The sequence below is a fragment of the Malus sylvestris genome, chromosome 15, assembly GCF_916048215.2.
Source record: "Malus sylvestris chromosome 15, drMalSylv7.2, whole genome shotgun sequence".
NCBI classification, from domain to species: domain Eukaryota; kingdom Viridiplantae; phylum Streptophyta; class Magnoliopsida; order Rosales; family Rosaceae; genus Malus; species Malus sylvestris.
In genome coordinates this window covers 45,252,260-45,276,647 of record NC_062274.1, presented here as the reverse complement: position 1 = coordinate 45,276,647, position 24,388 = coordinate 45,252,260, and the positions used below count along the sequence as shown (strand labels likewise).

General features: G+C 39.3%; 4 protein-coding genes across 4 annotated transcripts; 2 read left to right on the top strand and 2 right to left on the bottom strand.

The window, feature by feature from the left end:
- Positions 1-866: 866 nt before the first annotated feature.
- Positions 867-2,329, top strand: LOC126604588 (annexin D5-like). Its single transcript, XM_050271879.1, has one exon. The coding sequence runs from the start codon at positions 1,085-1,087 to the stop codon at positions 2,036-2,038; it is 954 nt and encodes a 317-aa protein (XP_050127836.1). The 5' UTR covers positions 867-1,084; the 3' UTR covers positions 2,039-2,329.
- Positions 2,330-4,880: 2,551 nt separating this feature from the next.
- Positions 4,881-7,053, top strand: LOC126601667 (40S ribosomal protein S6-like). The gene is made up of 6 exons (XM_050268410.1): positions 4,881-5,043; positions 5,134-5,198; positions 5,628-5,685; positions 5,773-5,881; positions 5,986-6,258; positions 6,630-7,053. Exons 1-6 carry the CDS (start codon positions 5,038-5,040, stop codon positions 6,866-6,868), a joined length of 750 nt encoding a protein of 249 aa, XP_050124367.1. The 5' UTR covers positions 4,881-5,037; the 3' UTR covers positions 6,869-7,053.
- Positions 7,054-7,633: 580 nt separating this feature from the next.
- Positions 7,634-8,087, bottom strand: LOC126601668 (uncharacterized). The gene is made up of 2 exons (XM_050268411.1): positions 7,871-8,087; positions 7,634-7,767 (listed from the first exon to the last, which is right to left on the bottom strand). Exons 1-2 carry the CDS (start codon positions 8,085-8,087, stop codon positions 7,652-7,654), a joined length of 333 nt encoding a protein of 110 aa, XP_050124368.1. The 3' UTR covers positions 7,634-7,651.
- A 1,644-nt stretch (positions 8,088-9,731) lies between these two features.
- LOC126601665 (lysine-specific demethylase JMJ21-like) lies at positions 9,732-22,892 on the bottom strand. Its single transcript, XM_050268408.1, has 16 exons — positions 22,409-22,892; positions 22,097-22,207; positions 21,950-22,005; positions 21,682-21,824; positions 20,341-20,538; positions 20,057-20,256; positions 19,434-19,533; positions 18,799-19,338; positions 18,315-18,437; positions 13,350-13,430; positions 12,939-13,276; positions 12,577-12,831; positions 11,329-11,413; positions 10,974-11,199; positions 10,448-10,616; positions 9,732-10,015 (listed from the first exon to the last, which is right to left on the bottom strand). Exons 1-16 carry the CDS (start codon positions 22,555-22,557, stop codon positions 9,862-9,864), a joined length of 2,928 nt encoding a protein of 975 aa, XP_050124365.1. The 5' UTR covers positions 22,558-22,892; the 3' UTR covers positions 9,732-9,861.
- Positions 22,893-24,388: the final 1,496 nt, after the last annotated feature.

The window sequence follows — 24,388 nt, the reverse complement described above, 5'->3', positions numbered from 1 at the left end:
GTAACCAAAAGGTGTCATGGGTCCTTCAAAATAAAAAAATAAAAAAATAAATATATATATATATAGGGTAAATGAATTAGGAGATTTCTCGTGCGTCTTCAATTATTAAGAGAGCCCCCACTACTCAGCATTGTCAACAAGTTGAAGCTTTCTTGACCCAAAAAAAGAAGGTTGAAACTGACAAGGTCTTTTTATACAACTAATCCAATTATTGATGTGGCCCTTCCTCCACAAACGCCAATTGCATGCCTATAAAAAAGTAACAACCTTTTATATGGAACAATCTTAATGAATAGGAACAAATATGAACCAGCAACAAAATTCAATTCATACGAAGCGGTGAGAAAACTGGTTTTATCTGCTTTTATTTTTTAATTCAATTCAATTTGAATTTGAATTTGAATTTCTTGTCTTTTTAGAAAAATTTGAACTATTTGTTTACCTTGCTCTTTAAGACATATATGACATATTTTAGTCAAAAACCTTCTCCCGACGAGAATATATAGATAAGGGATGTGATATCCACACATCTTATTTTACTTCTTACACACTTTTTTAATTTTCTACTGTCAGATTGGATGAATTGAAGAAAATCAACGAATAAAAATTAACAAGAATTTGTGAGAAGTAATTTGAGATGTGTGAATAGCACATCCCTATAGATTACCGCTGTCCCAATAGATTTTCAAAAATGTGTATATGGTTCAAGTTAATCGATTGTACGCGCATGCGTGTAACGAATTGCAACCATGATTAGACTGAAGGCTAAACTACTACAACGCGTGTTTTCCAAAAAAAAAAAAAAAACTAGTACACCGCGTACGATGAATTTTATATGTAATTTGCATTGAATGCTACCTAAAAGTTGGTTACGTGCACTCATGACCATGTTTCCATGACTGCATGACCTGTGTATTAAAGTTGATACATGTTGACCTCGCCTTCCCTTTCCTTCTCAGATTAAATTTGTTCCTTTATTCGGTGGATCACCTCTTTATATTATCTCAATATTTTCCAATTTAATCCCACAATTCATAAACTTGGTCTCAAAATTTCATCGATTCTAGTTGCAGAAACAAAACCAATGGCCTCTGTGACCGTACCGCCGGTGCTAACCACCCCCAGGGACGACGCAATCAGCCTCCACCGCGCCTTCAAAGGGTTGGGCTGTGACACATCCGCCGTCATCAACATCCTCGCCCACCGCGACGCCACCCAGCGAGCCTACCTCAAACAGGAGTACAAAACCATGTACCACGAGGACCTCGCCAAGCGCCTCTCCTCCGAGCTCAGCGGCAACACCAAGAAGTCTGTCCTCCTCTGGATGCACGACCCCCCAACCCGCGACGCCACCATCATCCGCCAGGCTATGGCCGGAGGCGCCATCGTGGACCTCAGAGCCGCCACCGAAGTTATCTGCTCCAGAACCCCATCTCAGATCCTCCACTTCAAGAACATCTACTTCTCCGCCTTCGGGGTTTACCTCGAGCAAGACATCGAGCTTCACACCTCCGGGGACCACAAAAAGCTCCTCCTCGCTTACGTGGCGACGCCGCGGTACGAGGGTTTGGAGGTCGACAGGGCGGCGGCGGAGCATGACTCTAAGGCTCTCTTCCGCGCCGGGGAGAGGAGGCTGGGAACTGATGAGAAGGTGTTTGTGCAGATATTCAGCGGGCGGAGCAGCGCCCACTTGGCCACCGTGAGCGCCGCCTACCACAACATGTACGGTAGCTCGCTGAAGAAGGCGGTGAAGAAGGAGACATCTGGGTACTTTGAGCACGCACTTCTGACTATCTTGCAGTGCGCGGAGCATCCCGGGAGGTACTTTGCGAAGGTTTTGCACCGGGCGATGAAGGGTCTGGGGACAGACGACAGTACTCTCCTGAGGGTGATCGTTTCGAGGGCCGAAATCGATATGCAGTTTATAAAGGCGGAGTATTTGAAGAAGTACGGGAAGACGTTGAATGATGCGGTTCATTCGGAGACTTCTGGGCATTACAGGGCGTTTCTGCTGGCGCTTTTAGGCCCCAATCATTAGGCAAAATAATAAGATTTGGTGTGTAGGTTTTTTTATTTTTTATTTTCTGGGTGGGATGTTAAGGTTTGACGAACTCTGTGGTTGTTAATTGCTTATCTTTTAGGTATTTTTCAGAAGCTATAATTTGGTTAGCATGATCTAGAAGTTCTATTGCATAAGCACTTAAGAAAAAAGCTATTCCTTTGTTTGAAATGCTTACTGCTTCTTGGCTGAAGATTGTATGTTGCTTTTGTATAGGTTTGATTTGTGAATTGATATGTACAAAAGTATTATGTGCAAAATTGACACCAATCCCCCGTCTGTTACTCTGTTTCTTACCTAGCAGCAGTAGCTACCTATGAGTTTTTGAAGGCAAACCCAGCTGTATGATACGTTTCATCAGATATATTGTACTTGTTGCAGATGACTTGCTGTTATATTTTGTCACGATTTCTTTGAACATGATTCGACTGGAAAACGAGTTTGATTGTTATCGGGTCATCTGACACGATTAATTAAACAAGTTTGATGAGAACAGAACTTGCTAACACAAATTACTACCCTAAAGTGGAAAATTATTGTATAGTCTATTTGAACTAGATGAGTTTAACGAGAATCCTTGAGAAACCTAGCGACTGAATGCCCCTTCGGTTCGAGGGCTCCCCCATATGAACCCCTTGGATGAGCAAGGAAGCTCGATTGATCTTCGAGCGACTCTGGTTTCAGTTCACATCTCCTCGTCCTTCTTGGTCGGTTCTAGTGAGGTGGAACATATTTTTTGCTCATTGTTTTGTGCAATGTGCTCGTTGGAACATATTTTTTGCTCATTGCTCTGTGCAATGTGTTCGTTGGAACATTTTCTTTCTGTTCTTGCAGAGCCTTAACCCTCACATGGTCAAATGTGTAATGAAATAGTTGTTTTTTGAAGGAGAAAAATATATGAATGTGCAAAAATATCATGAGCAAATATTGAGACCAACCAGTTCATGGTAGCGGCACATCGTTTTCTCCTCGTGCATATCATATTTTATTTATATATTTTGATTCTCGTTTAATTTATTTAATTCAACACCGTAAAATACATATATAATTTGGAGTAGACAAAAATGTAGAGAAATTGGCTTTTAGTAACTATCTTACAAAGACACCGACAAAAAATAGCGGTGATCCCAAAAACTAATGTGCACTAGAAGTGTGTCACTTAGTATTATAGTGTAGTAGTATTTCTTTTTATTTTACATGTAAGAGAAAGATTTTTGGTTCGATGCTCAAAGGTGAAGTGAAATTGAACTGTATTATGATCAGTTCATTGTGAGGCCAAACTTAATCCTTAATAATATGGAGTTGAAAATAAATCAATACAATATATAGACGATAAGTTGAGGATAACCATCAAAAGAGGGGTTGTGATGGTGATGTGGTTTTTGGGGCTTATCAGATGGGTCAATCCCAACGCCACATGATTAATAAAGAGGGTTTGTGATGGTTACGTTGTTTGATATAATTACGCCGACTTATCATTTTTTTTTTATATAGAAAGAGCAATAAAATTAAAGAAAATGTCCAAGAGTACAACCCGATTCTATGCAATAAAAAAGAAAGAGCTCTATGAGTAAACTTCAGTATCATAATGCAAATGTGCAAGACATACACATTCTTTTAATAAAAAAATGTCTGGTTGTAGAGCAAAATTAGAGAGAAAAAACAAGCAGTTTTATTTATGTACCTCTTTCTACCTTCTACACGACTTTTTAAATTTTTAATCATCGGGTTTAATGAATTAAAAAGTATTAAAAATGGATGTGAGAAATAAATGGATGTGTGGCTAACACCAAAAAAAAAAAATAAAAAACGTGAGAAAGAGAAAAGGGATAATAGAACTTCTTGCGTGTTCTTTTCTTTCGCGTAATGCCTTATGTTTATATTTTCAGTTGGTGAATTTATAAAAATGCATAAGCCTAACTTCTTATGTGCTCCATCTAAAAGTTTACGAGTCCTTCACTAATTACAATAAGTGCATAAGGCATAAGCCTAATCTAGAACGGAGCTAAAACAAATTTCTAGTGGGGACGACCCGCAAAACAACTAAGAAAATCTTATTATAGTATGATTTATACCCAATATGATAATATGGATGATTTCAAATGATGATGTATCACAATTCTAATGTTACAAAAATTTCAGTTGGTAGCGGAAAATGTCAAAGTGATGAGAAAAATATTAATACATGATAGGCGGATGATGAGTTTTTTGGTTTTAATGACAGAACAATAGCACTTTTGCTTATATAATATTTGATATGAAGTATGCTCTTGTTCTAAGTTGTATAGATGTATGTTGGATATTAGATACATATATTTTTTTCAAAGATAACTCATGTATATTATATAATTGGAGTTTGCAACCTAACAAAGGAATTACTTGAATATTTAAACACTAATCCAACATAGCGTACTAAATTTCTATCTCTAGTTTACACATGACTATTTAAACACTAATAATGTTTTTTTGGTTGACAACGAGAGATAAACCCGAAATGAGAGGAAAGCCTATACAAGAATATCACAAGTCCACGAGACCAAGCGATATCTACAACTATCACTCGATAACACAAAAGAGGAATTTGCTCAAAAGACACTGGTAATTTTTTTTGCTTATAATGAAATGAACTTGTCCAAAAAAAAAAAAAAAACAGTTCTAGTATTATCGTTGTCTGGGTTTTTTTTTTTTTTTTTTGGGAAAAAATAAAAACCCTAAAATTTTAGAATATCGCTTATTGGGCTTGTAATGCAAATGAGCTGAGTCCAATTTCCATTAGCCGCTACAAAAGTTTGGGCCTTCATCCCAAATATTGCGACAGCGTCGCATTAAACCCCACAAACCACACAAAACTCCAGAGTATAAAATGCCCATCACTCGCCACTCAAAACCCTAGAGCAAGCGAGAGAGCGCAATATAGTTTCCGCCGATCTTCCTTCTCTCTCGGTTGCGCGGCCGCCTCTGCAATCTGAGACCCAAACATGAAGGTTTCTCTCCCCACCTAATTCCCATCTTTTCCTCTCTCTCCTTCTTCCTTCTCCGTTTTCGCTGACTCCTAATCCCTGTTTACTGTGCAGTTCAACATCGCCAACCCCACCACTGGGTGCCAGAAGAAGCTCGAAATCGACGATGACCACAAACTGTAACGCCTTTTTTCTTCTGGGTTTTCTTGAAATGATGTGATTTTTTATGCAATTTTATCCATGATTTTAATTTTTTGTACCGCTGTTTTCAACGATTTGAGTATGTTTTGTTTCTAGCTTGAACGCCTTGAATATTTGCTTTGCACTTCTGATATTTGTTGCATTTGTTGAATTTGATTATTGGGTTGCTTTTTGTTTAGATTTGGTCTTGAATGTTTGCCTTGTATTTCGGATTTGTTGTGAATTTTTTTTTTTTTGTGAACGCTAGGGTTTGAAATTTTTAACTTTGATTTGAATGTTGCATTTTATTTCCGATTCTTCCCAGAAACAGTTTGCTTAGATTTTGGCTTGTATATTTTAAATTAGCAGTTGTTTAGTTATTTCACTGGGCAAAGTTTGTTATTTTATTTGCTTCTGCTATTGTGTAGGCGTGCCTTTTTTGACAAGAGAATCTCCCAGGAGGTCAGCGGAGATGCTCTTGGAGAGGTATACAACTTGCACTTTTTTTCTGTCTTTTTCGTGTTTCTTCATTTGGGTTTCAAGTTTTTTGAATGGCTATTATTTGTGAAACAGGAATTTAGGGGCTATGTTTTCAAGATCATGGGAGGCTGTGACAAGCAAGGTTTCCCCATGAAGCAGGGAGTGTTGACCCCTGGACGTGTTCGCCTCTTGCTCCACAGAGGTTGTTAGAAACTCATGCTTAAAATCAGTATTTGTTCCATTCATGAATAAATTTCCCAGAAGCTTGTCTTCATTTTTCCTAACCTGGTAAATTTATTTGGTCAGGAACTCCTTGCTTCCGTGGTTATGGAAGGAGAAATGGTGAGAGGAGGAGGAAGTCTGTGCGTGGATGCATTGTCAGCCCCGACCTCTCTGTTTTGAACTTGGTCATTGTGAAGAAGGGTGACAATGACCTTCCTGGTTTGACCGACACTGAGAAGCCTAGGATGAGAGGTCCCAAGAGGGCATCTAAGATCCGCAAGCTCTTTAACCTCTCAAAAGAAGATGATGTTCGCAAGTATGTCAACACATACCGTAGAACATTCACAAACAAAAAAGGTAAGCTTTCTTAGTTGTTGCCATTCTGTTTGCTCATGTTTGGGCGATTTGGCTTCTTAAACTGTACACTTTGATGCATCGTCATACTGTATCTCATGTGTTTGACAAACTGCCAGTATTCTTATCTTAGGAAACTATTCTCTAAAGAATGCCTTTGAATCCTTAACTAGAAAATTATTGTTTGTTGACTTACATATTATAAGAATCTACAAATGGTATAGATGTAGTTAATGTCTTTTCCTGTCCTCTGGTGGTACTTAAATTTTGTACCTTTAAGACTGTTGGATTCATAAGCAATCTTGGTATTGTAATTTGTTACATTTTAAGTTGTTTGGTTTGATTCAATTTGGTTATCCCATCTGGTTCCGCAGGTAAGGAGGTCAGCAAGGCCCCCAAGATCCAGAGACTGGTCACTCCATTGACCCTGCAAAGGAAGAGAGCTAGAATTGCAGACAAGAAGAAGAGGGTTGCAAAGGCCAAGTCTGAGGCTGCTGAGTACCAGAAGCTCCTTGCATCAAGATTGAAGGAGCAGAGGGATCGCCGAAGTGAGAGCCTGGCCAAGAAGAGGTCCAGGCTCTCTGCTGCTTCAAAGCCATCTATTGCGGCATAGATTTGTGCTCGAGTCATCTAAGTTTTGTTAAAGTTGAAAGATGGATGTTAGTGTGTTGTTTTCCAGTTTTTGTGCTACTTGATGACTGCTTAAAGTTTTTGCTCTATTGCTGTTGAGGTAATTGGAATTTTCACTAGAACTTCCGTTTTATTAATATATTGGAGCTTTTTATAAGTCATTAATAATTGTGGCTGCATTTTCCCTTTATCTTATTTTTCTGTTCAAGGTAAAATCTAATGCTTATACCCCGATTGGGATCTTACACACTTTTGTTAATTTCTGTCATTTGATATTTTTTAATTCATTTGATCTGACAGTCGTATGAGAAGTAAAAAGAGGTGTGCCCCAAACATTTATTGAGTTAGGTAGATGTACTCTTTTCTGCCGGTGTAATCCATACTCAACTAGATTTCTATCGTGCACAGATTATCCTTGTCGCTTCACTTTATATAAATTAGGGACAATTTTGGGATGATAATTGTTAAAGTTAGTTTTTAGGTGGAGTGAAGTATGCTCGTGATTGTAGATCAACTTTACATGTTGAAACATTACAGTATTTGGTTTAAATTTTTTGTCCAAAAGGGAAAAAAATCTCAGAAGATGCGCATAAGACCTTAAGGGGGCGTTTGTTTCACCTCCTTAGGAGGGACTGGACTGGATTGGACTACAGTCCCATGTTTGATAGGTGATGGGACTAAGTTAAGTGGGACTAAAGGGGACTCGTGTGGACTAGAGGCCATCTTAAAGGTTCTTAGCGAGGCACTCCCCAAACCATGGGACTTGCTAAGACCGGCTTCTTCCTCCTCCCTGAGAACCCTTCTGTGAGTTCTGGGCTTCTTCCTCCTTCCTGCGAGGGTTCTTCCACCACCAAAAAATGGCCAAATTTGTTCTATCACAAACTACAGCAAGCACATAACAAACGCAAAAATTCAATCTTTTCTCAGTTTTCCTACCAACCAAACAAAATTAAACCCAAAACCACATGAAAAGAAAGAAATTAACCTCCAGAACTCCTCGACGGTAATGAAGGTGTAGATCGGGCCGATGGAGCTGCCCCAATCCTCCTGCTTGGACTTGGCGAACTTTGCGGCAGGGCTATTGAACCAGAAGGTCCAGGAGTGCTCCAGGGCGTGAGACTGCGGCGCAATTCCCTTCGAAGGCTTCGACGACTCCGAGTCTTGGATGCCGACGATCTCTCCTTCTTCGGGCTCGTCGTCATCCTCCCTCGGCTTAGCGTTCACCTCGGTCTTTAGAGGAATCACAATAGCAAAGAAAAGGAAAGGGAAAAAAAAAAAGAGAACAAAAGGGGGTGATGAATGACGCTGTTTTGAGGGAGAGAGTGGAAAGGAAAAGAAAAAGACGAAGAGAGGGAGAGGGTCGGTGCAAAATTAGGAAGAAATGGAGATGGGTGGTTTCAGAATGAAAAAGCAAATAGACAGTGGAAGTAATAAAATATTACTAAATATGTATTAAATAATATAAAATATTAATAAAATATAAATAAAAAAAATATAATATTAGAATTTGTTGTTATCCTGTTGTTTAGTCCAACACTGCATCAAACGCTTCACTAAGACAGTCCAACTTAGTCTAGTCTAACCCAGTCCAACTTAGTCCCTAAAGCTAGTCCAATCCGAGATAGTCCGGTGCAACAAACGCACCCTAATTTATTAGTTGATTGGACCGGCCCTACCCGCTCCAGGCAACCCGCACCTGTAACCCCTGCCCGTGCGCCCTTCCGCGCTCTAGCAAGCAGCACATCCCCAATCGGGTCCAGTTTCCTTCCCAAGTTGGGTAAAGCCAACAGCAGCTCCGGGCTCGAGAGGTAGACCAGAGGGCAGCCCCCTGCTGAGCCGTAATGCATTATGTAATCGAGGAAGGAAGAAGAAAGGGGGGAAAATTTCTTACTGAGATTTTCTCTGAATTCTTCTCCTCACAAAGCCTGAATTTTTAAAGTACGGAATTTTGTGAGAATTCAAGTAAGGTAAGGTTTATCTCCTCAATACTAAATCCTTGTGGGAAAATTAAAAAGAACACATTTTACTACCAAGACATGAAAACTTAGTTTGTATTGGAAGAAAATTCCTATGCAAGTAGAACCTACATCTCCCTTTGTTTCCTACTTAAATGCAAGCATATGTGAGGGCATTTATGGATACACATATTAACCACATCCAATAAGAGGACACATGGATTATATGCTCGCTATGATGGTTTTACCCTTGACATCATGAACAGACCACGAATCACTCCAGGGAACGTGGCATCTGTTTGCCCTTTATGAGGGACTGTGGCACCTGTATGTCTTGTGAGAATTAATCCTTTGGGCCTTCAACGTTCAAAGGTGCTTCGGGCCCATGATATGTCCTGCCATCGGGCCATATCCAGCCCAATGGTGGCAGGAAGCCGACTCTTTAAAGTCTCCCTTAAGGTGTCCGGCACGCTTGCGCTCTTACCAACAGGGATCTTTAGGACTACTAGTTAGTAAGATTGTGGAGATCGGTCTGCACCGTCACTAGCAGAACGTTACGATCTGCCTAGTATGGCCTGCAACCTCCCCTGCCAGCTGCTTACTAGGGTTTATGTCTATAAATAGCCAAGTCAAATAGGAAACTAACTATTCAAAGCTCTCTCTAGTTCTATTTTTTCTCAAATGACTTTTCTGACTTAAGCATCGAAGATTCTTTGGCAAATGCTTTCCTGTTTTTCTGTGTTCGTCAATTATGCTAATAGTATTTGTTTTTTTGTAGTCTAAATTTCATCAATTCAATTACGTACGAAATTTGCATCCACGTATAGGCCTATAACTAAGATTCCTTGAGCATTTAAATATAACACCAACTAACCTTCGGTTTAGCGGGAGTTAAACATGAAACTTGGTTGATCACATATAAAAATGGGGGTACATTGGCCTCTGCTTACATGGTATCATGATTGTACGCATTATTTGGACCTTATGAAGTGATAAAACAATAAACTAGCAACAGTCAATGCTAAGTGGAAGATAAACCAGGGAAACCTTTGTAATTATTCAACTCTCCCCACACCGCTTGCTCAACTTCTTCCCATGTCTTTGCCGTCTTGAGTTCGCTCCAGATGCTAAAAATAGCTCCCAACACATTCTCTTCATGCATAATACAGTAGCACCTACACAAATGAAACCATCCAAAATAAATTCAACCACCGTCATTGTTTGGGCAACATTTTGCACCAAAGTGGATAAAACATAGACATCAATGCAAGCTTGACAGAACAATGACCAATTGACGATACTGATACGAAACATGAACAGAGATTGGATGTAAGAACTTAAAATATAACATTGGATTGGCAAATTTGACTGCTAATGTTCAGAATGTAATTTTGCTTTTTAAAAGGGTATATCTGTTCAGAATGTAATTTTCCTTAGCTTTACATCCAAGGCACTGCATACCTTTTGCGTAACTTTCCTCACAGTTTGAATAGCACATGGATGATGTATACAGTATACCACAGAAAATGCCTAAAACATTATATGATATATTTCCAACTAAATTGATAAAACAGCATAAGCAAGCATATACGAGGGTTATTACTTACATCGCATGGTAGGATAGCCGTCCAAACTTGTCTCCACCCTTAACAGACTTATTCTGTGATTCTCCACTCACTAAAGGAACTTTATAGCTTTCTAAAAGCCGCTTAAGGAGATGCGTATCACCTCTAAATATATCCAAGTATATGGGTATTATATCAAAAATGGGGTCACCTGCAAGGGGAAATAAAAGAATCAATTTGAAAACAGTTACATACAAGCCGAAACATCATATCAGCAAAGCCAATTGAAGATGTGTACTAAGTGTATGATACTTTACAAATATATATAATTTGAAGATTATAAACAAGGATAACTACGTGCATAGTAAAAATAACCGGCATCTCCGCATAGTAAATAATAAAGCGGAAAACTAAAATAAACACATACAAATTCCAAAACTGCAACTCATAAAAAGAGATTAACCATGGAAAAGTTAATAAAAGAAATCAACATATAATTTAAGTACTAATGCAATGACACAAGCATAAAGCAACACATGGAAAATTAATTCAATAAATAAATACCAACCTATAGAAAGATCACTGAAATCAAGAATGTGGCTAGGACGCCATGACTCAGTCCCTGCACTGTTGCCATTTCCATTCACTGAACCATTGGTTACCAGACCATTGTCTTTGGTGTTCTCAATCAAGCAAGAATTAGCACCACACGGTTCCATGTGAATGTTGTCATCCATGATATCTGAGTGTATCCAGGAACAAAGTTTACCCACTTTGTTTAAGCCATTTTCATCCTGAAACCGTAAATGGTCAAATCAGACCAAGCATATGTATGGTCTTGAAAGATTGTGATCTACGTTAAATTATTATAAAATTGAAATTGATCTTGACATGTTTATTAAATGGTGGGACAGGGTAGAAACCTCAAATATGTGAAGCAACTTGGCAAAATCATCTGGTAAGTATTCATCGACTTTCTCTATTAGTGTGGCAGGAATTGGATCTCCCCTGCATATTGAAACTCAGATACTTAACAGCTGTCCCTGTAAGATAATCTCATACCATGTTTAAAACATACTGGAGCTCAGATTACACTAAATAAATACATTTGACCACCACTACATGTACTGAAGAACAATAAAAAAAAAGGTTGTACCCAGTGCACAAGGCTCCCGCTTTACGCAGGGTCTGGGAGAGGTGAATGTCGGCTAGCCTTACCCCCATTTATGGAGAGGCTGCTCCCAAGTCTCAAACCCGAGACCTACCGCTCATGGGCGAAGGCACTTGCCATCACACCAAGTGCGACCTCTTACTGAAGAACAATAGATTCGAAAAAAAATCTCTCAGTAAGTAAAACCCAGTTCTGCAACATTTCAAGACATCAAACATATACACAGGAGCACTAATGCCCAAAAATACACACAATGAAACAAAGCACAAACATGAAACAAGAACACGTGTGGCATGTGTAAGAAATATAACTCTGGATGTACGATGCATAAAAATGCAATGTGCTTTAGCACATTACTCTCAACTGCAAGTGAAAGACTTTATTGAAACACCACACACTTACTCTGGCTATTGATAATCACACCAAGAGTCAATACCTTCACCTTGAATATCTAATAAAAATCCCAATCTTTTGAGAGAATCCAGCCACTCAACCTTTTCTGGACTATCTATCAATGTAAACCAACTATATCTACTACAATGACGTATGGTATGACAGTCACAACCTATCACAACTGATTAACTAAAGCTATGAAATGAGAATACTAAGGCTATGAAATGAGAATCTTCTAGTTAAAGTATGACATAATTGACAAGACCTAGCATCTACAACAATCTGACCTGTTAGGACACCTCTACAAAAAATAAATTTTTCTCTCTCTGTTTTTCGGGGTAAACAAGAATGGTCTAGTTCTCTGAGACGCATTTTGAGTTCACCACATGATACCTTCCATGGAAGGTCAAAAGTTAATATTCGTTTTTTCGTTTACTATGATGTATTATGTTGCAAGAGATCTTTGGTTTTATATATTAGTATAGATGCTACTGTCGGAAACAAACTCTATCATAAACACAGCATTCATGTATGGAGCAGTATATCAAAACAGGTACGTAAATAAGGTACAGAGTTGTATATTATCAAGAGGTACTAGATAATATACCATTTAACCAAGCGGCTTGAGACATCCTTCTTCCTCATTAGAGTCCTGATGAAAATATTCCATTCAGCTGGAATTTTTGATTTATCAGGAACAGCCTCCATACAACCATTAGATAAGGGCATATCTATTTCTGGTTCAATATCTGAGAAAGTTGAGACACTAAGAGGTGGCCGGGGCAAGAGATGGAGGTTACGGAGCTGCTCTCCCAGAAAGGATGCTAAGTTCAGTGCGTCTTCCAATGATATGGTATCTCTTCTGCAAAGTTAGAAATAAAACAAGGCCAATTAAAGAGCTGTGCTGTGTATCCTCTAAATAGAAGAAGTTGAACTACAAGAAGGAACTTATACACTAAATTCACTTACAACTCTGCATATATTTTTCCTTTGCATCGTTTTGTTATAAGATATGGCCATATTCTTGAGCATTCAGGTGAGCTGACAGTTTCATGTATTGGCATCCCAGCCCTTCTGTAATTAAATTGTTTTTTACTCCATACACCAAAAGGACAAGGACAACCATCTACATCGAACTTCTCAGGAATAAGATTGCATCTGGCAATCACATCAGGAACCGTGTTGCCATCCCATGGTACAATTCTGTAAACTCCATTCTCAAGATAAATGATCCCACTTTCCAAAACATCAGGCATGTGATTTTTCAGAGGGGAATTGACTTTGCATAGGAGATTGTAAAACTCTAGCTGCAATGGGGCACTAAAATGTTAGATGTATGTCAAAAATGCTGCAAGAAAATAATTAAAAGAAAAATAGTACCTCTGTGCCCAGACCATAGAGTGACGTTTCCAGCCCTTCTTCAACAAAAATTTTGACTACACAGTCGCTCAAGAGATAAACCTGTTGGAAACAATTAAGAGAAATAAGGAGAGAATCTTTATGGAATACCGCTCGCAGGCTGGACACAATCATCTATTTAGCAAATCTCATCACATACTTTTTTTTTTCATACCCTAGAAGGCTAGAACTATATGAACTCAAAAACTAACTGTGACTAATGAATCGAGAAAATTTAACATAGAAAGTTTGGTCCTCCCTTAATATGATTTCTCATCTATCATAATCTCTGATCCCTTCAGCTGCCCACCCAGGCTGGACAGAATCATCTATTTCCCTAATACTGATCACATACATTGTCATGTAATACCCTAGAACTATATGAACTCAAAATCTAACTACAACTCTAATGAAACGAGAAAATTAATAATAGTAAGTTTGGTCCTTCCTCAATACGATTTCTCATCTATCATAATCTATGATCTCCTCAGCTGGCCACCCTAGTGGTAACTTTCGTGAAATTATTCGTATTAATGCTTACAGGAAATAGATCTCCAGTAATGTGGTTGGCTTCCCATGGCTACTCTAATATGCTCTGAGGCCTACTGCTAACTGCTTTCTTCTGTCAGGACATGACTAGCCATTGGTTGTATTATCTCATATGACAGGTACAAAATTACTGACTGCTTGAAGGGGTTAAGTGTCTTCAAACTTGAGAATGCTCAAAATAGAACTCAATTGGTCAGAGCTTGGTTTAGATCTAGTGATCCAATCCTGAACCTTCCTTTAAATTATATGCTACCTCCTCCCACAGCTTAGTTGACTAGCAGATCCAATAGTATTCATGACCTTATCATTATTCTTCATTAGTGTGAATTTTTTTTAGCTATTGGAACACTCAGCTTTGCGGAAATTATGGGCATTTTGTCGAAGACTTCTGGGGAAGTAGAAAACACATGAATCTTACTGTTCAATCACCCACTTCCCACACGCAACAATAGCTCATGGGTACCACAGAAAACTTTGCCAAAGTTCTCTGCCAAAGTTGAGCACGTGAAGCTTGCAGCTCCCATTACATCGCTCTGACCAAGAAGGGTAAAAGAATAGTAAAGAAACAGCATTAACAAAGTTTAGACCCATAAATTTTGAAGGTCTAGCTACCATATTATTACCCACAAGGGTAAAGGAACAGTACCACTGCTGGATAATTGGAAAGTCCCTGTGTGTCAACCTCTGTGCTTCGTGGCAAGGTAGACTAGCAAACATGCCCAACCTTTACTCACATTCGAGAAAACACTCCCAATAAGATTGCTTGCTCCAAAATCGAAGAGGCACCGTCCTTCGAATCTCGAGAGCCAGACTCCCAACATGACTACTTTCTTAAAAATCGAAGAGAGGGTAAAGGAACAGTACCATTGCTGGATAATTGGAAAGTCCCTGTGTGTCAACCTCTGTGCTTCGTGGCAAGGTAGACTAGCAAACATGCCCAACCTTTACTCACACTCGAGAAAACACTCCCAACAAGATTGCTTGCTCCAAAATCGAAGAGGCACCGCCCTCCGAATCTCGAGAGCCAAACTCCCAATATGATTACTTTCTCAAAAATCGAAGAGACACTGCTCCCCGAATCTTCGAGAGCCAGACCCCCAGCATGATTGCTTTCTCAAAAATCGATGAGGCATCGTTCTCCGAATCAATCGAAGAGGCGCTCGCTTTCTCAAAAGTTGGGCTGCTCAGAGACCACGAGGGCCGATCTCAGAAATCGAAGAGGCACCTACTTTTCTAGCCTTGTCAGCACCTGTCACACACACACTCAGCTTTGCAAAAATTATGGGCATTCTGTCGAAGAATTCTGGTGAAGTAGAAAGCACATGAATCTTACTGTTCAATCACCCACTTCCCACACGCAACAATAGCTCATGGGTACCACAGATAACTTTGCCAAAGTTCTCTGCCAAAGTTGAGCACGTGAAGCTTGCAGCTCCCACTACATCGCTCTGACCAAGAAAGGTAAAAGAATAGCAAAGAAACAGCACTAACAAAGTTTAGACACATAAATTTTGAAGGTATTGCTACCATATTATTACCCACAAGGGTAAAGGAACAGTACCACTGCTGGATAATTGAAAAGTCCCTGTGTGTCAACCTCTGTGCTTCGTGGCAAGGTAGACTAGCAAACATGCCCAACCTTTACTCACATTCGAGAAAACACTCCCAACAAGATTACTTGCTCCAAAATCGAAGAGGCACCGTCCTCCGAATCTCGAGAGCCAGACTCCCAACATGACTACTTTCTCAAAATCGAAGAGAGGGTAAAGGAACAGTACCATTGCTGGATAATTGGAAAGTCCCTGTGTGTCAACCTTTGTGCTTCGTGGCAAGGTAGACTAGCAAACATGCCCAACCTTTACTCACATTCGAGACAACACTCCCAACAAGATTGCTTGCTCCAAAATCGAAGAGGCACCGCCCTCCGAATCTCGAGAGCCAGACTCCCAACATGATTACTTCCTCAAAATCGAAGAGACACTGCTCTCCGAATCTCGAGAGCCAGACCCCCAGCATGATTGCTTTCTCAAAAATCGAAGAGGCATCGTTCTCCGAATCTCGAGAGCCAGATACCACAGACCACTTTTTCAAAGTGCTCTGACAGAGTTAAAACATGTGAAACTGGCAGCTCCCACTACCGTGCTATGACCAAGCAGGGTAAAGGAATAGCATTACTACTTGTTAGGGAGACTCCTATATATGTCGACCTCCATCCCCAACGGACAGGCAGACCTGCAAAAATGCTCAACCCTTCATCATATCTGAGAGGGCACTCCCAACGAAGCCTTTCGAAATATTCAGCTTTCTTTCCCCCCGATAATACCTCTGCAAACAAGCTATACTAGAGCAAGAATATCTCATATCATCAGGGTTAAAAGCAAGAGTATCCCATATCATGCTTTTTCCCTGTCTTTTCCTTTGGCCTTGTTTTTACCTGCAAGACAAGGAGAAAGAGAGCAATCAGTCAGCACTTGGAATCAAGCTTCCAGCCAGGAACTGACTGCCTGGAACCCCTTACCTGATTACTTACCTGGCATTGCTCTCGAGTACTCATCTTCAACATCTTATGTTTCCAGGGAAGATTCCGCATTTGCTTGAGGAACAGATAGGGCAAGTGCGAAGGATACAAGGAAGCATGTGGAGACAAGCGTAACAGCACACGTGCCGATACATCCATTACTCTGTCAAAAGCAAAAGTATCCCATATCAGCAGGGTGGAACGTACTCTAGATTTGATGGACTTGTTTTGACCCTCAAATTCTTCAGTCGGCCTTATACTCTGGAGGAAACCAGAAAACCCTCCAGCTCAGTTCAAGAATAAGCCTGTGGAAAGTTACTTCTTCAAAAGCAAAAGTATCTCATATCATCTCTTCTCATTTTTCTTCTCTTTATCCTTCATGCTGCTGCAAGATGGGGAGAAGGTGAACAATCAGTCGGAGCTCTGATTGCTTACCTTGTCTGTCACCTTTTTCAGCAGACCCCCTAGCTCGGCGACTTGGGGGACTCCTACTACATGGTTTGTATCGCGCTTGACCAAGCCTGAAACTACAAGTAAGTTTCAAGTGAAATTGATACATTACCTTGTGCATCTCCACCAGTTAAAGATACCACCCCTGGATGGAGGAAGAGTACTTCCAGAGAAGATGCCACATCTACCTATGAGACAGATAAGGCAAGTCAAGACGACTCTACACTCCGATACTTAGAAGTTTCGTGATTACGAGATCATTCTCCCACAATATTTTCTAATGTCATTTGTACTAAATCATTCACTTGTACTCACTAAAGGAGAGCTTGAACCTATGTACTTGTGTAAACCCTTCACAATTAATGAGAACTCTTCTATTCCGTGGACGTAGCCAATATGGGTGAACCACGTACATCTTGTGTTTGCTTTCCTATCTCTATCCATTTATATACTTATCCACACTAATGACCGGAGCAATCTAGCGAAGATCACAAAAAGCGACCGTTTTCGCTACCTAGAATCTATCTTGCAAGAGAACGGAGAATTAGATGGAGATCTCAACCATAGAATACGAAGCATCCGGCATGTTGTGTGACCGTCGTAGGCCACTGAAGCTCAAGGGAAAATTTTATAGGACGGCAATAAGGCCAGCGATGTTGTATGGCACAGAATGTTGGGCGGTGAAGCATCAACACGTACACAAAATGGGTGTAGCGGAGATGAGGATGCTTCGTGGGATGTGTGGGCACACGAGAAAGGATAAGATTGGGAATGAGGATATCCGAGGTAAAGTAGGAGTAGCCGAAATTGTAGGAAAGATGAGAGAAAATCGGCTCCGGTGATTTGGACATGTGCAAAGAAGGCCGAATGACGCTCCGGTTCGAAGATGTGACTACGGGACAGAGGTTCAGGGCCGAAGGGGTAGAGGAAGACCTAGGAAAACTTTGGAAGAGACTCTAAGAAAAGACTTAGAGTACTTGGATCTAACGGAGGACATGACACAAAACCGAGCGTAATGGCGTTCTAGGATTCATATAGCCGACCCCACTTAGTGGGAAAAGGCTTTGTTGTTGTTGTTGTTGTTGTTATTGGAAAATGAAGTTTAAATTTAGTGGTACAGATTGTGTTTGCTTAAGTCTTTTTGTCAGATCGTATGTTATTCTAGCTCCATGTAATTCAATTATGGATTCCTCATCCACGCATTGGACAAAGATTTCACACTTTTAACATTGTTTCTCTTTAAAAAAAAAATATATATATATATATATATATATATATATATAGAGAGAGAGAGAGAGAGAGAGAGAGAGTTAAATTATGAGTCCAAGATACTATCAACAATATTGGAACAATATATTCACTCCATAAATGAAGACATTAGCAGACATATATATATGCAAAAATTTGCCACTTTGATAAATTTAACTTACAGGATTGCTACCAGTGCCAACAGGAAGCCTCTCATCTTCTGCTGGAGAAGGCAAATTATGGAATGCACAAATTTCTGCCAGGCATTCGGACCATCTCCCTGCATTTAATGCAAGACAAGCTCCCTGAAATTCACAGCAAGAAATAATCACAATTCTAATAAAAAGTAAAAGAAAAGAAATTGGAGTGCACCTTTCAAGAAATTAACTGAAACAAGAAGCTCACAAGAGACAAAATAGTGAACAGCTTTTTTTAAGCACAAAGTGGTTTACTACAGTTGAAAAAGTGCAAGTAAGATAGTTACGGACTGTGGAGGGGAATAGATGTCACTGGCAAAGGATCCACCACTTAAGAAATTAAAACCCATGTAGAAAATCCTGTTATCTGTCTTCTAGACTTTAAATATAGATTACCAGCAACCACTTCACTAATTTACATAAAATTCAATTAGGAAAGCATGAAGAATAGGCTAATAAGTAGAAGTACCTTCCAGATTAAGTCTCTCATTCCTGGTTTTCCACACCAAAGCTTAAATAACCATTCTCTCATTTCTCTTTGTCCTATGCAATTGCCCGAGCTCCAAGGAGAGTTGTAGTGATCTCTCTCTTTGTCCAGATACATGGCTAAGAAATTGATGTCATAAGAAAAACCCTGGTAACTTCCTTGTGGTACATTACGGTCATTAGAGGCAGCATCAGCATTCTTTTCTCCAGGTTCGAGAGTTCTCACTCTCTTCTTTTTCCTAATCGGATCAGAGATAATAGAATCATTCTCCGAAATTCCTTCTTCATGTGCAAGTAATCCAGCACGGCAAACTCCCTTATGACGATAACCAGGTGCCATATCTAAACACACAAATTCAAAGTTTTTGGGATTTACAAAGTTCTGGGTAACAGCAATACTTGGTTCCAGATTTAAGACACAATGCCACCATCCACTTGGAACAAAAATAGTTTCCCCCGGAACTTGGGTACACTCTATTGGCTTGTCTTCATCAGCAAGAAGTGGATAAAAATCTAGCCACCACTGGAACACATAAAAAGGAACCAATAACAGCAACTTAAAAACCACAACAGAAAATATGAAAAATCATAGAGGATTAGAATAGCTGAATAAAATACCTGCAGTGAAGATGGAGTTTCAATATTGACATCACCATCTTCTTCGTTTACATGTACCGTAACACCTAGCGGTACTCTTCCTGGAGGATACAGGGCCCACCTTCACAAAATACAATCTTGACCTCAATAATTTAATTCCAAACAGGCAAAAAAAAAAAAAAAAAAAAAGAAGAGAAAAAAATACATTATTCAGATGATTTGGGAATGATGTATGGTGGAATAATCATGATGACAGAAAGTACGTAGTTTATGGATGCATTAGCAAAATACGTTGACGATATTCTCAACTTTTTCCAGGTTAGCATTAGCCTCATGTTTTAGGTATACGATAATGACCTATCCTATCCATTAACTGTAAGAGTGAGGAGAACTTGGGAGGAGTGGGGAGAATTAAATCAAATTCAACCTGGACAACAGGCAAGCAAAAAGGAGACTAGGTAATTGATATAAATTTAGAAACAGCATTGAACTAGTGGAGGAGCTCGAATGACGAAGAAGTAGAACAAATCAGTAATTACACAAAATGCAAAAGTTATACTAAATCCATGTCCCCAACTAACACAAGCATAAGTAACGATATATTCTTAAATACATGAGCTTTTGAGAAAAAAGTTGAATTTTACCTCTTACGGCCTACTAACAGTGTGTTCCAAGCACTGGTCAGAGCTGGATCAACATGCCAAGAGGCACCAGACCTCTGTGGCCCAATAATGAGCCACCTAAAAGGAGGTCGTTTATCTCCATCTAAAACATCAAAAAAGTCCTCTTGAAATAGACAAGGTAAACTGTAATCTTTCAACAAAGCAGGTGCAACCTCTCCAAACTGCTTAACAAAGAAGTTACATTAGATAAAAAAACAAAATAATCCAAAAGTATACTCAAACATAAACACAGAACCATTGAGCACCTTGTGATCAAAAATATATAGGGGATCCTCATCATGTTGAATTTTCAAGTATGAAACATAATCCTTGAATTTCATTGAGACTTTGCGAGCACTCTTTTGAGAAATTATGAAAGCTGTATCTCCATATTTCTGCAATAACTGGTCAAATGTCCATGTATGCCTTGCAGGCCAAGCATCAGCTAATCCCGTGAGCAAAACCTGGTAATATTTGGCACTGACCTATGTGAATAACTTAAAACCAGTCTATATGTACAGAATAAACAGCATGCTAATCTTGACTACCAATTTGCAACTTAAAATTCTCTATAGTACAAGACCATCAAGCATAGGAAAAAGGTCAAATTTGGACAACCCCAGGTTTTCATCTCCGGTTTCCCTTTTATTCTCCCAGAATAAAATCAATACCATAGAGAACACAAACAAAATAATGACCACACTCAAAATATGAAACTTTTGGCACCATGTGTACAAACTTGTGAATCAAATGAGCGTGGTGGGAAACTTTAGGTTGTTGGGGGAGAGTGGATATTTTTAAGCTGTGAAAACAGAAGCATGGAAAAATCAGGCATAGAGGTGCTGGTGATTAAAGGTTGTAAAGAGGTTTATTGGTTCCTTTTCCACTTGATGTGGCAGGTTGATAGTGAAATCAACTGTAGTGGTTGTATTATGGTAATGACAATGGTGGCATGGTAAGTTATAGAAAGGTGTTAGTATTGTACAATATGCTGGTGATGCTGAGGGAATGGTAATGGAAGGGTGTGGATATGGTAGAATGAGCAGTAGGGGGAGTATGGTGTGGCAAAGTGTTAATGGTCGGTGGTGGCAATACGAATAGGATATTATTATTTTTAAGTAGAAAATAAAATATTTCTCCATTTATTCATTTATTTGATATAGAGGTCGCCTCTCCATAAATGGGGGTAAGGCTAGCCGACATTCACCTCTCCCAGACCCTGCGTAAAGCAGGAGCCTTGTGCACTGGGTACGACCTTTTTTTAGAGGTCGCACTTGGTGCGATGGCAAGTGCCTTCGCCCATAAGCGGTAGGTCTCGGGTTCGAGACTTGGGAGCAGCCTCTCCATAAATGGGGGTAAGGCTAGCAGACATTCACCTCTTCCAGACCCTGCGTAAAGCAGGAGCCTTGTGCACTGGGTACGACCTTTATTCATTTATTTGATATGGCATCCTTCTTTCTCAAATCTAAAACTATGATTTAAGTTTTAACAGAAGAATATGTCCACATATAATCAATGGGAAGAAAATATAACTATTTCTTCCAGCGTGTTATAATTCAATCTAAATTATGAATTAAACAATGAATCAACATCATTCATCACTGTACCGGTTTCTTCCCATCATAGTCACGACAGAAGTCTTCTATAGCGAGGTTCTTCGTCCTTGCCACATTCCCATCTTCAAAAGAAAAACCATCCAATGTGGTATGGCACCTGTATAATCTTCTGTACAAGAACAAGGAGTTGAATCCTGCAGAAAGTAAATAGGAAATGACTAAAACCATCAGCGGGAAATTATAAAAGACATCATCTTGAGAAGATTTTCAATAGAAGAGAATAAAAGAGGACTTGTATTCGAAAGACAACATCCATTACCATCAAAATAAAGTGGTTTTCTGCCAGCCTCGTCGCATTCATATGGTACATTCTCTCTGCATCCAAAAACACAACAACTCAGACTCAAATTCTGAAAAAACTAATATACAGTTAATCGAAAAGCACAGCATAAACTCCGATTCATACAAATGCAGTGCCGTCTTTTTCCACGAGCCCTTATACTGAAGCGGACCATTTACTTTACCGAGGCATAAACTCATCCAAAGAGGCTCTTCATTGCACAGTATGTACATCACACTGCATATACCAAATTTCCCAGAAGATATAATCAATTCCATAAAGTAATCAATACAAACCACCAACATACAAAAATCCAATAAAATTCGACTAAACAAAAATCAAATACCAAAACGATAACTTCAATTCATAACAGAAACATTTCATATCCAAATGCAAATCAAAGTCTCAAAATTCAAAATTCAAAATTCAAACGGGAACCTGCTGACGCAAGCGAGGCGAGCGACGTCGCGAGGAGAGAGGTATTCCAGGATATCGCAGATGAGGTCGTCAGGGAGGACTCGGAAGTTTCCGAGAGCGGCCGGCCGGCGATCAGTGAGCCCCAACGCGTGGGCCTCAGAATTCTCCATTGGAGATTGGAGATTGCGGAGATCAACAAAACAAAAGAAAGCAGGTGAATTGGAATTCGGAGGAAGAGAAGCTGTGGATTTGGTGAAATTGCAAGTAGGCGAGCATGCAAATGAAACAGGAGAGAGGAGGAGGAGCAGGGCTTTGGGGTTTTGCTGGGAGATTTGCAGTCGGATTTTGCCGCGTCGACGTTAGCGTGTGTTTTTTCTTGTGTAGGCGGAATTTTGACGCCATTTCGAATTTTCCTATCTTCCCTTCGTTTTTGCCATTTTGGGTGGAGTCGGTGGACCGAAGATTCGCGCTGTATTGTGCGCGCGGGGGGAGGGCGCGAATATATGCCACTTTATTTTCTTTCCGACTAATTTCAGGGATATTACTTTTTCGAATCATATTTGTATATCATTTAGTAAAATTATTGTTTTGTACATTATTTACTTCATCAATATTCGATGGTACGATATGTCATTCAAATATTTAGTCTTCGATAGTATGTTACGTCATTCAAATATTTAGTCTTCCTAGCATTTTTTTCTATTTGCTTGTATTGTACTTTACCCAGATTTTTGCTCACTACTCCTGACTCCTGTAAAGTTTACGATTTTTTTCTTTCTCGTACTCTCATTTGTCCTTTTAAGCATCTAAAACTTAGAAAAGGGAAGAAAAAAAAAACACTTGGAAAATAAGAAACGTATGAAATTTCGAGAATTTGTCACAATGTTTATATGTATCTAATATAATCATCAACTCAACAATCAAATGATGGTTGCATTAACGAAATATATTTACATATCTGACGGTCAAATGATGATTGTATTAAATATAAGAGGGATTTCGGATCTGAACCGAAAATGGATTCCTGAAATCCAATCCCAAAATAGTCAGATATATTTTTTTGGCCCGACTTCGAACAAAAAATTTTGGGATCCCAAAAATCAAGAATACCGAAACATATTTCAGTTTTGAGTCGGTTCGGTAAAGTGTGGTGGTTGAAATTCAGTGGTGGCAATGGCTGAAACGGAGTGGTGGTGGCTGATTTGTGGCGATGGTGGTGAGAAGGGGGATAGAGGAGGAACTTTGGCGATGGTGATAGTCGTCATGGTGGAGAGAGGGAGAAGAGAGAGAGAGTGTGTTGTGAGATTGTGAAGTCGTCGATCTACAACTGAAGTGAAGTCGTCACTTTAACACCATTAAGTTTTCATCCAAAATAAGTCATGTGTCTTACACATGACTTGTCTACATGATTAGTTCGGACTTTTGACCTCCTTTCTACAAGTTGTTTACTGTAGTTTAGTACAAATCCTTTAATTTTGACAAATTAAAAAACATGTCGTGTTCATTTGAAAAGCTCATTGCAAATTTTGAGGATTCAACATGGCCAATCACGTCCATAAACAAAATGTGATTAATAATGACCATATCTTTCATTTCGTTGCTACCATGTCAAAAGTATTAGTCCATTGCCTAATCATGTTAAAAATCAAAGGCACCAAATAATGAGAAAATCTTGCTTAATGTTCGCAACATTTTCAACTGATTTCCTTCAAAGTCTAAGGTTTATAGGGAGAATTAACAAAGTTAGAGTGAGGACAAATTAATCACGAACTTAACGGAGTAATGAGGTGTTGAAATGCCCAAAATAACCCCAAACATAAGTCATGAATTATTTTGAATTGAAAACTTAATGTAGTTAGGATGAGATAACAAATTAATGATTTCAAAAAGTTAATATGACAAATCGCTTAAAATCTCGGTTCATACAACAAATAAAAAAAAATGTATAAATTCATATGACATTTCAAAACAACTTCATAAATATATAAATATCGGTTTGGT

Bases quoted from the DNA above. Each gene is read 5' to 3' on its own strand.
- LOC126604588 (XM_050271879.1), top strand. From the start codon at position 1,085: ATGGCCTCTGTGACCGTACCGCCGGTGCTAACCACCCCCAGGGACGAC.
- LOC126601667 (XM_050268410.1), top strand. The intron at 5,199-5,627 runs GTAACGCCTTTT...GCTATTGTGTAG, and splicing joins ATCGACGATGACCACAAACT to GCGTGCCTTTTTTGACAAGA. The intron at 5,882-5,985 runs GTTGTTAGAAAC...TTATTTGGTCAG, and splicing joins TCGCCTCTTGCTCCACAGAG to GAACTCCTTGCTTCCGTGGT.
- LOC126601668 (XM_050268411.1), bottom strand. From the start codon at position 8,087: ATGACGACGAGCCCGAAGAAGGAGAGATCGTCGGCATCCAAGACTCGG. The intron at 7,768-7,870 runs GTTAATTTCTTT...TGCTTGCTGTAG, and splicing joins ACCGTCGAGGAGTTCTGGAG to TTTGTGATAGAACAAATTTG.
- LOC126601665 (XM_050268408.1), bottom strand. From the start codon at position 22,557: ATGGAGAATTCTGAGGCCCACGCGTTGGGGCTCACTGATCGCCGGCCG. The intron at 22,006-22,096 runs GTATGAATCGGA...TTTTGGATGCAG, and splicing joins AAAAAGACGGCACTGCATTT to AGAGAATGTACCATATGAAT. The intron at 19,534-20,056 runs GTAAAATTCAAC...TATTTTGTGAAG, and splicing joins CTGTTAGTAGGCCGTAAGAG to GTGGGCCCTGTATCCTCCAG.